Here is a 12,029-nt window from a genome sequence, read left to right on the forward strand (position 1 = left end):
TGCCAAATTTTACGTAGTGAATCACTATGAATGTATTTATTTGTAATTTAAATGTAATTTATTTATGAAACGATCGTAATATTACCTCGGATGAAGAATAACTTGTTCTGTATCCTGGGTGATGAATAGTAACACTATATATACACATCTGCCCTAACCCAAGTCACGATCTCACTATGTATAGTTTCCTTCCCTATCCATGTCAAAGTCTTTCCATCTACCCTAGTGGTTACTAGCATAGCTCTAAACGCCAGAAACCGTGCGGTCTTGGGTTTGAGTCCCAGCTGCACTAATTTTTTGTGCATTTTTTAGACAAATTATTTTTTCTCAATGTAATGTCCTTCGAAAATGTTCATTAATTTTGGCACCAGGTGTAAACCTCAGCTGAGGCACATTTTCCATGACATTTTGGTCTTTGATTTAAATCATGATGTATTAGAATTGGAGTAAGTAAATTGATATTAAATATTTAACAGCCCCTCCTCTCTAGACCGCGCGCAAGGTGAAATGACTGTATGCTCGCAATTCATCCTGCTATTTCCTATGCTATATGTGTGCAGCCAGCTACTCGTGATCCGATCGATCCCCGGCGGCTATGGCTGCTTGCTTAGCCAACCGTCATCGATGAAGCTCATGTTCACGAACTTCTCTACCTCTGCCTCGGTCAGATGCTTCTCCCACGGCACTCTACCGGCCATGTTTGACCCGGGGCCGGTGCATCCAACCTCTGCGAACATGACGTCGTTAGTATTGTTGCCGGCGTACCACGGAGCCCACCCCTGCGGGACGACGACGCTGGACATGTTCATGTGGTAGTAGACGACGGTGGCGTACTTGTTCCACGCGCGTCCGAGATACTGGCGTCCGGTGCCTCGGAGCTCCCCGCCCTTGAACACAAAACCACCGGGGTCGCCGGCCTGGCGCCTAGCGTGCGCCGTCACCCACCCGGCACGGCGGCGACCGTACCGCGGGGGTATGTTGGACACGATGGTGCAGCCGTCGTAGATGGACCGGGCGTAGCCGAAGATGAAGTCGACGCCGCCCTTGATGACGCATTCACGGAAGTAGTGCCGGCCGGTGTTGTCGCAGAGCGTGTCCTCGAAGCCGTTGAAGGCACAACGGTGGAAGGCGATCCGCTCACCGTTGACCATCGCCGCGAGCGCTTGGGTGACGCGGCTCTTGTTGACCCCGTTGTACGTGTTGGTGAAGGTGATGTCCCGGGCAACGAAGTCATTAGCGTAGACATTGAAGGTGGCGGTCTCGTATGTCTGCATCGCGTCGGCGCCGCGGCGCATCAGGCCGTCGGTGCTGCCGTGGGCGTGGTCGTCGAAGTAGATCTCCGTGTTCGAGTGGCCCTCCCCTTCGAGCAAGATGTAGCCTTTCTCCTTTGGGATGGTCACCTTCTCCCTGCATGCACCACATGTACCATCATAACCATACTTGCTTACCACATCTTGAAGCAATGTCGAACTACCTAGTATGTAGAAGACGAACCTGTACCGCCCTGCCCGGACGTGGATCCTGACCCACTCGCGGTTGCCGTCCGGGACGAGGTTCACCGCCGACTGAATGCTCCTGAAATCTCCTCCCCCTTTACTGTCAACGGTGATGGTCCTCGACACCGGCACCGACGCAGAGCTCAACGCCGGCCACCGGAGCAGCAGCACGAGCACGAGCACGACCAAACTAACAGTACCGTGGCACTCCATTGTTCCTACTCACGTATCTTGGTCGTTTTGCTATGTGGAGGACAGTAATCGATCCCACTAGGTGCATACGAGTCCCATACGTATTAATACAGCCCTTTCTTGACCGTTTGGCTGGTGATTATATACGCCTTAATGTACTACCTCTAAATGAGTAGTATGAAAGGAAAACTCCATGCAAAAAGATATATGAAGGGAAACATTACTGTATAATTTTCTGCGCTGGCAGGTATTAATTTTTTTAGAACAAGGTATTAATTTATTTTTACCATATGGGAATATATCTATTGATTTCTGTATAAAGTATAAACATGGTGATATTTTATTAAGAAAATGCATGGCAATATGGTGAGGATTGGGTGGTTTCGATTGATCTTGAAGAAGCTCCATTTAGAAATGAAGGTTTCGAAGAAAAATCAAGCTACCACTTGCTGGATAGATTTTTTTTTCTTCCGTACGACCACCGAATGTAGATATAACCTAACTTGTTTTGGTAGTGCCACATGGTAGAGCATGGCATTGTAGTAGGAGCTCAATCTGGTGGCTTGGGGTTTTCCGACATAGGAATGGGCCCTGAAGGGTCCAACAACTGGATTGAATGACAAACGTTATTACAGGACAAATATAATCAAACCCCGAATAAATAAAGATTTACTAACACAACAGATTCACCGTTGCGGACGACTTGCACATTGTCTTCATGCACGGAAGCACTTATCACGGTGTAGCTACTTGTCTTCATCTTGGGAAACACGGGGAGTGGGGCCTCACTAACTTGTAAATCCAGACAGAGGCACAAGGGATACATGACTAGCAAACCAGTGTCCTGCGATCGACCCATAGCAACCTCGAAGCTTGTTGGAGACATAAAATGATGGGATCTCAATGAACCTTAGAGGGTTGCAAAAAAATGTTTTTTCTTGGGGGGGGGGGGGCAGGGGGCATGGATCATGTTTGGAAATGCATCGACAATGGGAAAGTGTGTAAGATAGGTGGTAATTAATACACAAGTGTCGTACTGCTGTCATGACATCAATTGTTGTGAAGAAGCATGGCGAGACAAAGGGGGAGTGAGCGCATATTTGTGATCGTGGGGAGAACATATGGTGGTGACGATAACTATGGATCTGAAGTGGAAGGAAGAGGATGAGAAGTGGGAGGAGAATATGAAATTGACATGTCTTAAGAATGAAAATGCATGGTTACCGGGACGATGCATTTGTAGTTGTTCACTGAGAGGATGTGTTTTGGTTGAAGGGACCAGATCATGTTGTACGGTAGTGTTATGTCAGTCCCACATGAGACACAACACAAACAATGTGGTGCTTAGACCTGGACATGTCATCTTTTCACACGAAGACCATCTTTCTCTATATGTTTGGCCCTATCATCCCTTATTATTGCTTCATCAATGGAGATGTTGTTTTCCATATGGGGTACATCTTTCTCTAGTTTGTCTGATCTCATCATGCCTTTTGTTTCCTTCTAGCATTCAGTTCCATGTTCTCCTTTTTTTTGCGAATAGTTCCATGCTCTGCCTTGATTCCAACCATCTTTTGCCACTATAGCTTCTCCTGTCTACCAGTCACCACAATCCTGCGCTCTCTGTTAGTTATGGCCATGCTATCAACTAACACTGAACTTCCCTTGGTGTGAACACGTTAAAGTGAGACGAGAAAGTTCCATGAGATCAAGTTGACATGATTGAGCTATAGTAAGACAAGTTTGTAGTTGAGGAATGCACATCTTATATGGCGAGTGACGTGACCAAGTTTGAGTAACACGTTGCACGTCCCGATGACCGAGACGGGCCTATAAAAAGCATCTCAAACATCTCTACGCTGAAGCCTAGTGAGGGAGGATGAATCAGGTGACTCTCCCGACCCCGCTCCCCCGCCCCTAGGGTTCCCCCACCGCGGCCACCGGCTCCCCCGTGCGGAGCCGCCGCTGCGGCGGCCAGAGCCCGCCGGAGCCGCCAGCACCTTCCCCCCTCCCGTTCCCCTCGTCCTCCCCCACCCCTCCACTCCCCCTAACCCGCGCCGCCTCCCCGAGCGAGGCAGCCGGGCCCTTCCTTCGCGCTCCTCCGGCCCTCCCCCGCGCCCCTGCCTTCCCCCGCCGTCGTCAGCATGCGCCGCCGGTCCTCGGCCGCGTGGTGCTGGCGGCGGTGGGCATGCCCTTCCCCGCCCGCGGCCCTCCCCTGCTCGGGCGGTGATGGTCGGCGGCGGTGCGCCTCCGCCGGTGGCGGTCCGGCGTCCTGGTGCGGAGGCCGCCGGCGCTCGACGTGGTGGTGCTGCCCCTTGGCGGCGGGGCGGTCCGGTTGTGCTGGCCGGCCGGTGGCGCGTCCCCGGCCTAGCTCTTGGTCCGTATGGTCCCTTCTGGGTCCTTTCGGGTCGGCTCTGGCGCGACCACGACGCTCTCTGTATGGGGAGGCAGGGGAGCGGCTTGGACTGGGACAACGACGTCGACGGCGTGCCAGCTGCTGCGCCAAAGCTGGAGCTGTCCGGGCCTGTGGGACCACGGGCCCGGTAGGCTCCTGCTATGGCGTCCGGTTGGCTACCGTTGTGGATGGTGGAGGTGGGGCCCTCCCGTATGCCGACGGTGCTGCTGCCCTAGTCCCGGCTCCTCTTCTTCCTTATGCAGACCATCTTCATGGTGCCGTGGTGAGACAGCGTGCGAAGCTCGTGTTCGTGTTGGCGCGGGGTGGTGGTCGGTTTGGTGGCGAGCTCCGAAGTGCCTGAGGCAGAGGCTGAGATCGGGAGAAATCCCTGTTGGCTTGGCCACATCGACGCGGTGGCGCCTGAGGGTGCCGCCCCCTTTCTGGAGGGCGTCGGGGCTACCCTTCCTCTCTCCTCACCACGTACGGGGGGAACCCTTGGCAGCGGCGTCATCATCATCGCGTCCCTTCTTGGAGGTGTTGATTGGTACCGGTGCTTCGGAGTCTCGGAGCTTGGTGGGCGATCTCCGGTGGATGCAACAGTCACGAGGCTTCGTCGTTTTTGTCGATCCGCTGTTCGGCATTTGTTTCTTTTCTTTTTCTCTCTTTCATTTCTTTTGGGCGTGTTTGTGCTGCTTCTGCCCCAGCCCCTATCGTTGGTTGTATTGGATGGTTGCTTTGTAATACAAAGCGGGGAGAAACCCTTTTTCGTCAAAAGCATCTCAAATACTAAAATATATGTACATGTTCTAAATTTTTTTAGAGTGTCACCAAATTCATGTGGTTTAAAGTGCCCCATCTCACTCTAAACAACTCAATCAAAAGCCCATTGGAAAACAAACCTCCTAGTGTTAAAAAATATATAATCAATTGTCTTTGTAAGATAAGCACAAACAACCTCTAACATTGACCACTACGAGAAATATATTAATCCATGACGTATTTTTAGTGACGTTCTCAACACTGTCATAAATTGGCCTAAATTTCCGAAGGTTCTTAGATTTCCATATCAGACATATCAAATGTGGACTCAGGGGGCCCATTTGTGTAATGATTTTTATGAGAAAATTGTCGCGGATTACCACCAGACAGGCCATGGCATGATAAAGCAACTAAGGCCAGCCCAATAAAGATTTTTTTCCCTTTTTCTATTTCTCTCTTTCAGCAAAAAACTATAAACCAACATAGTCTTGTAAATAATCTTATCTTTCCAAAACTATAAAAAGTTTTGTTTAAACTCACAAAATCTGAAAATGTCTGTTATAATTTACAGACTTTGCCAGATCTGAAGAAATTTGACTTAAATCAAGGGAGAGCACACAATTAAGCCTCTTTTCACACTTTTAGTGCCATTTGCACACACGAGTGAGCAGGGACAAGAAAACACGGATCTCTCTAGGCCTGATAAATGTTGATGCTGGAGTGTCAAGGGTCGGGCGTTTTGGCGCATTTGGGGCAGTGTGCCGTGATCAGAGTGGCACCTTCTTGGCAGCATCGGCAGTTGTGTTCAGTAGCATATTGAAGATCCTACAGCACTCAGACACTTTGGCAGTGAGAGAAGCTTTGGCACTTGCAGATGATCTCTATATTCAGAGGATTTTTCTAGCATTGGATTGCAAGGTGGTTGTTGAAGCCATCAAGGAGGGAAGCTATGAACATTTTGGTACATGCGCATGAAATTATAGATCGTTCTACTGCTTTTATTTTTTGTAATTTTAATCATGTGTTTCGAACCTCGAATGTCGCGGCTCATAATCTTGCAAAACATTCTTTGGCTTTAGGGGTTGGCGGTTAGGACAACCCGGTGATCTTCTCTTCGTCCCTATAAATACTGTGACGACATAACAAAGCTCGCATGTTTGCCTAAGAAAAATGCCTGCAACTACCGTTGATCCGATTCCTGGCTATGGCTGCTTGGCTAGCCAACCATCATCGATGAAGCTGATGTCCACGAACCTCTTCACCTCCGCATCGGTCAGATGTTTCTCCCACGGCACTCTCATGGCCATGTCTGACCCCGGCCCGGTATTACCAACCTCTGCGAACATCGTATCGGGGCCGACGTTCTTCGAGCCATCCCATCCTTGCGGGATAACGACGCCGGACATGTTCACGTGGTAAAAGACCACTGTGGCGTACTCGTTCCACGCACGGCCGAGGTACTGGCGGCCAGTCCCTCCGATCTCGCCGCCCTTGAACACCAGCCCGCCGGGGCTGCTGGCGCCGATTCTGCCGTGCGCCGTCACCCACCCTGGCTGCCGGCTGTGCGACATGGGCACGTTGGACACGACGGTGCAGCCGTCGTAGATGGACTGGCTGTAACCGAAGATGAAGTCGACGGCGCCCTTGATGAAGCAGTCGCGGAAGTAGTGCCGGCCGGTGTAGTCGCAAAGCGTATCCTGGAAGCCGGTGAACGCGCAGCCGTAGAAAGCGCTCCGGTCGCCGCCAACCAGCGCCGCCACCGCCTGACTCACGTTTCGCTTGTCAAAACCGTTGTGTGAGTTCATGAAGGCGATGTCCCGGGCGACGAAGTCGTCGGCGAGGACGGTGAAGGTGGCGCTCTCGAACGTCCCTGACGCGTAGGCGCCCGCGCTGCCGCCGCGCATGAGCAGGTGCAGGTCGTCGACTGTGCCGTTGTTGCTGGCGTCGTAGTAGATCTCCGTGGTCGACTGGCCCTCCCCTTGGAGCAAGATGTAGCACTTCTCCTTTGGGATGGTGACCTTCTCCCTGCATGCATGCGAACATTCATCAGTATACTTGCTTACCAACCACATCTTGGAATGAAGGAGTACAAAAATGCAATATGGAACTGTATAGCAAGGTCAAACTTGTAGTGCCCTGCCCGGACGAGGATCTTGACCCACTCCCGGTTGCCGTCCGGCACGGAGTCCACCGCCGGCTGCACGCTTCTGAAATCCCCTCTCCCTTTCTTGTCCACGGTGATGGTCCTTGACACCGGCGCCCACGCAGAGCTCAACGCCGGCCACCGGAGCAGCAGCACGAGCAGGAGCGCGACCAGACTAACAACACCGTGGCACCCCATTTCTCCTGCGCACACGTATATCTTGGCCGCTTCACTCTGTAGAAGACACGATCCATCCATACGATACGAGTCCCGTATTAATGCAAAACTTTTTGACCGTTTGCAATATCTTTAGAGTTTTTTTGCGGAAATCTTTTAAAGAGTTTTTTTGTAGAAAGAAACCAAGATTTTGCATAAATGAGCAAGTTGTTACGTCTTCATTATGATGCATGGTAAACTGCGGCCATATATAGCGCTGGCAGTTGTTAATTTTTACCTTGTGAGAATGTAGGTATTGATAACTCTATAAACACTGTGATTTTCTGTACTCCCTCCTTTTCAGTATGTAGTGTCTATAGAATTTATTTAGAATAAAGTATAATGACCGACTTGATAGAGAAAGTTATCAACATCAATAATACCAAATGAAAAAAATGAATGCAATATAAAGATATACTTCACGGTGTATCTTGTGATATTTATTAGGTATTGTACATGTAAATATTTTTTCCCATAAAATAAGTTAAACTTTAACTTCTGAAAATATATGCATTATGTTTGACGTGTTTAGAACTTCTTGTGATCTTTTACAATAGATCGGGATCCTTTTCTGGAAAAAAGGACCCTGAAATGTCCGAACGTTTGGGATTTGACTATGGCAAATTGAACGTTATCGATGGCACTTTTAGTGACGCGAGTATGGCAATTTTAGTTGGCAAGCATGGCAACTTGGTGCTCGGTGTATTTTTTGCCAGAAAAATAATGTGCATGCCAACTAAACTTGTCATCCTTGCGTAACTAAAATTTCCATTGAAAACGTTCAATTTTGCCATGGTCAGATCCTAAACGTTTGGGATTTATCATTTCCGAAAAAATAGACATGGCGATATGGTGGGTGGTTTCGATTGATCATTGCATATCTCGATTTCAATCGAAGGCTTGAACTAAAGAAACACCCCACTATTAATTGCTGGGTAGATTTACTTTTTTCCCATAGAGACCTCTAAAAGACGGGTTCCCTGTCATCATGATAATGGACCAAGCGTAACCAATGGATATACTTAATTAGCACTCGCCCTTCCCTTATGTCACGGGAGATGGACATTGGAGTTGAGACATGCCGATGATGGTGTAGTTCGGCTGATGGTGTTCGAGACACCAATCACCATAAAAGGCTTGGTGACGCTGATGAAACATGTATAGTAAGAAAATGTGTTTTATGATGAAATCTGATAGAACTAATCTGATGTTACAAATGCTGATGCATTTTTCTAGACTTAATCGACCCGAAAGAAATTTGACTTAAGATAAAATTAGAACTTGAATTAATTTAAAACCAAGAGAGTATTGAGTTTCTTTCTTCTTCCACACTTCTGGTGACATTTAAACACATGAACGGGTTGGGGAGGAGGAGTGTCCGGCCCTCTCTTGGCCAGATGCAACCGCGCAATGCATAATGAGTGTAAACTTGTAACTCATACTGCCCTCTCTCTTCCAATGCCAAAAATATCAGGTGCTTTCAACACTTACATGCTCCTATGTTTAAACAAAATATTCAAATCTGAATGTCTTATTTTTTAGGGAAATATTGGAAATGTTCATAAGACATGTGACAAAACCCCCTGAAAAGTTTAATTCCAAAATGAAAATACACAAGAAGAAATAAAATAGACAAATTTAGCATTATAGTGTGTCAGAAATGCTAAAGGAAAAAAAATGTCACTATTAATATCTGGATTTCGATGACGTTTTGTTTGTGGAACAATAGTATGAGTTGTTTTTGATTGCGGCTATATTTAGGAAAACATACAAAGACATTTTACTCTGTATGTTTTCCTAAATAAAGATGCCATGGTGTATATTTTCAAACAAACAAAACATATTGGTGTTACAAAGTTTTCCTTTTGAGCACTTTTCCAGCCACAAGTTGTGGAAAAGTATAGTTGAGCACTTTTACAGATTGGTGTTACAAATCTAAATACATGAGTGAGTTGTGGAAAAGAAGGCCGGGCCATCTCATACTAGTATGGCTGCTCGCCTATCCAACCGTCGTCGATGTAGCTCATGTCCACGAACTTCTCCACCTCCACCTCGCTCAGTTGCTTCTCCCACGGCACTCTTCCGGTCATGTTCGATCCTGGCCCGGTGCACCCAACCTCTGCGAATACGACTTTGTTAGTCTCGCCATCTGCTTTCCATGCCTCCCACCCCTGCGGGACGATGATCCTGGACATATTCACATGATAGTAGACGACCGTGGCGTACTCGTTCCACGCGCGTCCGAGATACTGGCGCCCGGTGCCTCTAACCTCGCCGCCCTTGAACACAAAGCCGCCGGGGTCACTGGCGTCGATCCTGCCGTGCGCGGTCACCGACCCGGGATTCTGGCCGTAAGACGGCGGCATGTTGGATACGATGGTGCAGCCGTCGTAGATGGACTGGCCGTAGCCGAAGATGAAGTCAATCCCTCCCTCGATGGAGCAGTCGCTGAAGTAGTGGCGGCCCAGGTCGTCGCAGAGCGTGTCTTGGAAGCTATGGAAGGCGCAGCCATAGAAGGCGTTCCGGTCGCCGCGGACCAGCGCCGCCACCGCTTGGCTCTTGTTGATCTTGTCGTGAGCGTTGTGCGTGTTCTTGAAGGCGATGTTCCGGGCGATGAAGTCGTCGGCGAGGACGGTGAAGATGGCGCTCTGGTACGTCGGCGACGTGTCGCCGCGGCTGCGGACGTGGGCGCCGGCGTAGTCGTTGAAGTTGATGTCCGTGTTCGAGGAGCCGTCCCCTTCCAGCAAGATGTAGCCTTTCTCCTCCGGGATGGCCACCTTCTCCCTGCACCACGTGCACCAAATGTAAACATCTTGGAAGGAGTACAAAAAAATCGTTGAGTGCAATATGGAATCGTATAGCAAGGACGACCGACGTGTAGCTCCCTGCCCGGACGTGGATCCTCACCCACTCCCGGTTGCCGTCGGGCACGAAGTTCACCGCCGACTGCACGCTCGAGAAATCCCCTCCTCCATGACTGTCCACCGTGATGGTCCTCGACACCGGCGCCTGCGCAGAGCTCAAAGCCGGCCACCGACGCAGCAGCACCACCACGACCGCGACCAAACTAACGACACGGTGATACTCCATGAATTTCTCCCACGTACGTATCTTTGGTCGTTTTGCTCCGTGGAAGACACGAATGAATCGATCCATTTATCCATACGTGTCCCGTATTAATACAACTGTTTTATGACAGTTTGAAGGGTTTTGTAGAAAGAAACACGCACAACGGACTTTGTAGGAAGAAACACGCACACGCACAACATTTTATCTATCCCTTTTATGTTCTTGCGTAGGAAGAAACACGCACACGCACATGCACAGCTTTTGGAAGATGCATGTGGTTACGTCTTAATTTCCTAAGAAAACTATGATGGTATACAGTGGTACCCACTAACGTTTTCGTCCTTTTTTTTCTCGAATATGCAAGAGTGTGCATATTATATATTAAAGAAAGAAAAAAGGCAAAAAAATGCATCCACCGTTAGTTACAAGAGCTTACATAAAACTTCACTCCTCGCGCCTATCCCACAGCGCTAAGCGACTAAAGAAGGGTGCTACATCTCCTTTTAGCAGGCCGGCCGACAACCAAATTAAACCCTCCAGTCTAATTCTACCAAGTAGCGCCTCACACAAACGCCGCGCTCCGTCAAAGACAATTGCATTTCTGTGCTTCCATAATTCCCACAATATAAGCCCAAGGATAGTGCACAAATCCTTTGTACTGGCTTTGTAAGGTCCACTCTTGCCGCACAGCCATGGCGTGAGAGAATCATGTTGCGACGTCACCCAATCCGGCTTCCCCAAGACCTGACAGATCTCAACCCAGATCACCCTGGCAAAAACACAAGTAAGCACGCTTCAAAAAAAAAAAACACAAGTAAGCAAGATGTGGTTGATAGATTCCTCCTCCTGGTCGCAAAGGGTGCACGTATCCCGATGCGGTAGTCCTCGCCTTGCCAGGCGATCCGACGTCCAGCATCTATCCCGCAGGGCAAGCCATGCGAAGAATTTGCATTGTGAGGGCGCCCTTGATTTTCAAGTGAGATCCGCCGTGGGTGCCACTTCTCTCGCCCAGAACTTTGCCGCATATGCCGATCGGACCGTGAACTGCCCGTTATCCTCCCAAGACCAAAAAATTTCGTCTTGCATGTCCTCTGTAGGATCCCAAGCAACCACCTCATGCCACAATAGAAGGAACTCATGCAAAGCATCCAGTCCTAGGTTCGGACCCACATCCTGGGCCCATGCTCCATCCTCCATGGCCTCCCCAACCGTCCGATTATTGCGAATCCGCGCAGGGGTCATGTTGTAGATCAAGGGAGCGACCTCCTGAAACCTTTGTCCATTTAACCAGTGGTCCTCCCAGAACAAGGTCGTTTGACCATCCCGTGCAATGCTCCTTGTGGCTGCTTGAAGAGTAGCAAAGAGTCGTTGGGAACTTTGATGTTAAATTCCTTCCAAGGCCTGGTATTGTCCGTTCTCTTAAGCCAAGGCCATCTAGTTTGCATAGCCACGTTCATCCAGCGTAAGTTATGCAGACCGAGACTACCTGCCCACTTCAGGGTGCACACTGTCTCCCAAGCAACTGCACAGTTACCACCATTCACCTCCTTCCTTCTGCACCACAGGAAACCCCTACAAATCTTGTTCATTGCTGCAATCGTTTTCATGGGCAGGTCCAAAGCCATCATCGCATGAATTGGCATGGCGCAGAGCACGGACTGTACCAAAGTCGGCCTCCCACTCTTCGGCATTAGGCCAGCAACGTTTTCGCCCTAGCAGGTTTAATTTTTACCATAAGGGAATATACAATAATGCTAAA

At 49.2% G+C, this 12,029-nt stretch overlaps 3 protein-coding genes across 3 annotated transcripts; all 3 read right to left on the bottom strand.

The window, feature by feature from the left end:
* Positions 1–593: 593 nt before the first annotated feature.
* Positions 594–2,448, bottom strand: LOC123040710 (probable pectinesterase 66). Its single transcript, XM_044463483.1, has 3 exons — positions 2,366–2,448; positions 1,495–1,686; positions 594–1,407 (listed from the first exon to the last, which is right to left on the bottom strand). The coding sequence occupies exons 1-3, from the start codon at positions 2,446–2,448 to the stop codon at positions 594–596; spliced, it is 1,089 nt and encodes a 362-aa protein (XP_044319418.1).
* Positions 2,449–6,044: 3,596 nt separating this feature from the next.
* On the bottom strand, positions 6,045–7,183 carry LOC123040711 (probable pectinesterase 66). Its single transcript, XM_044463484.1, has 2 exons — positions 6,969–7,183; positions 6,045–6,867 (listed from the first exon to the last, which is right to left on the bottom strand). The coding sequence occupies exons 1-2, from the start codon at positions 7,181–7,183 to the stop codon at positions 6,045–6,047; spliced, it is 1,038 nt and encodes a 345-aa protein (XP_044319419.1).
* Positions 7,184–9,025: 1,842 nt separating this feature from the next.
* On the bottom strand, positions 9,026–10,349 carry LOC123040712 (probable pectinesterase 66). The gene is made up of 2 exons (XM_044463485.1): positions 10,077–10,349; positions 9,026–9,985 (listed from the first exon to the last, which is right to left on the bottom strand). Exons 1-2 carry the CDS (start codon positions 10,289–10,291, stop codon positions 9,184–9,186), a joined length of 1,017 nt encoding a protein of 338 aa, XP_044319420.1. The 5' UTR covers positions 10,292–10,349; the 3' UTR covers positions 9,026–9,183.
* Positions 10,350–12,029: the final 1,680 nt, after the last annotated feature.

This window comes from Triticum aestivum, chromosome 2B (assembly GCF_018294505.1).
Source record: "Triticum aestivum cultivar Chinese Spring chromosome 2B, IWGSC CS RefSeq v2.1, whole genome shotgun sequence".
Lineage (NCBI taxonomy): Eukaryota > Viridiplantae > Streptophyta > Magnoliopsida > Poales > Poaceae > Triticum > Triticum aestivum.

Coding starts and splice junctions, on each gene's coding strand:
- LOC123040712 (XM_044463485.1), bottom strand. CDS start 10,291: ATGGAGTATCACCGTGTCGTTAGTTTGGTCGCGGTCGTGGTGGTGCTG. Junction 9,986..10,076: donor GTCCGGGCAGGGAGCTACAC/GTCGGTCGTCCT, acceptor CACGTGGTGCAG/GGAGAAGGTGGCCATCCCGG.
- LOC123040710 (XM_044463483.1), bottom strand. CDS start 2,448: ATGAAGACAAGTAGCTACACCGTGATAAGTGCTTCCGTGCATGAAGAC. Junction 1,687..2,365: donor CGCAACGGTGAATCTGTTGT/GTTAGTAAATCT, acceptor CGGTACTGTTAG/TTTGGTCGTGCTCGTGCTCG. Junction 1,408..1,494: donor GTCCGGGCAGGGCGGTACAG/GTTCGTCTTCTA, acceptor TGGTGCATGCAG/GGAGAAGGTGACCATCCCAA.
- LOC123040711 (XM_044463484.1), bottom strand. CDS start 7,183: ATGGGGTGCCACGGTGTTGTTAGTCTGGTCGCGCTCCTGCTCGTGCTG. Junction 6,868..6,968: donor GTCCGGGCAGGGCACTACAA/GTTTGACCTTGC, acceptor GCATGCATGCAG/GGAGAAGGTCACCATCCCAA.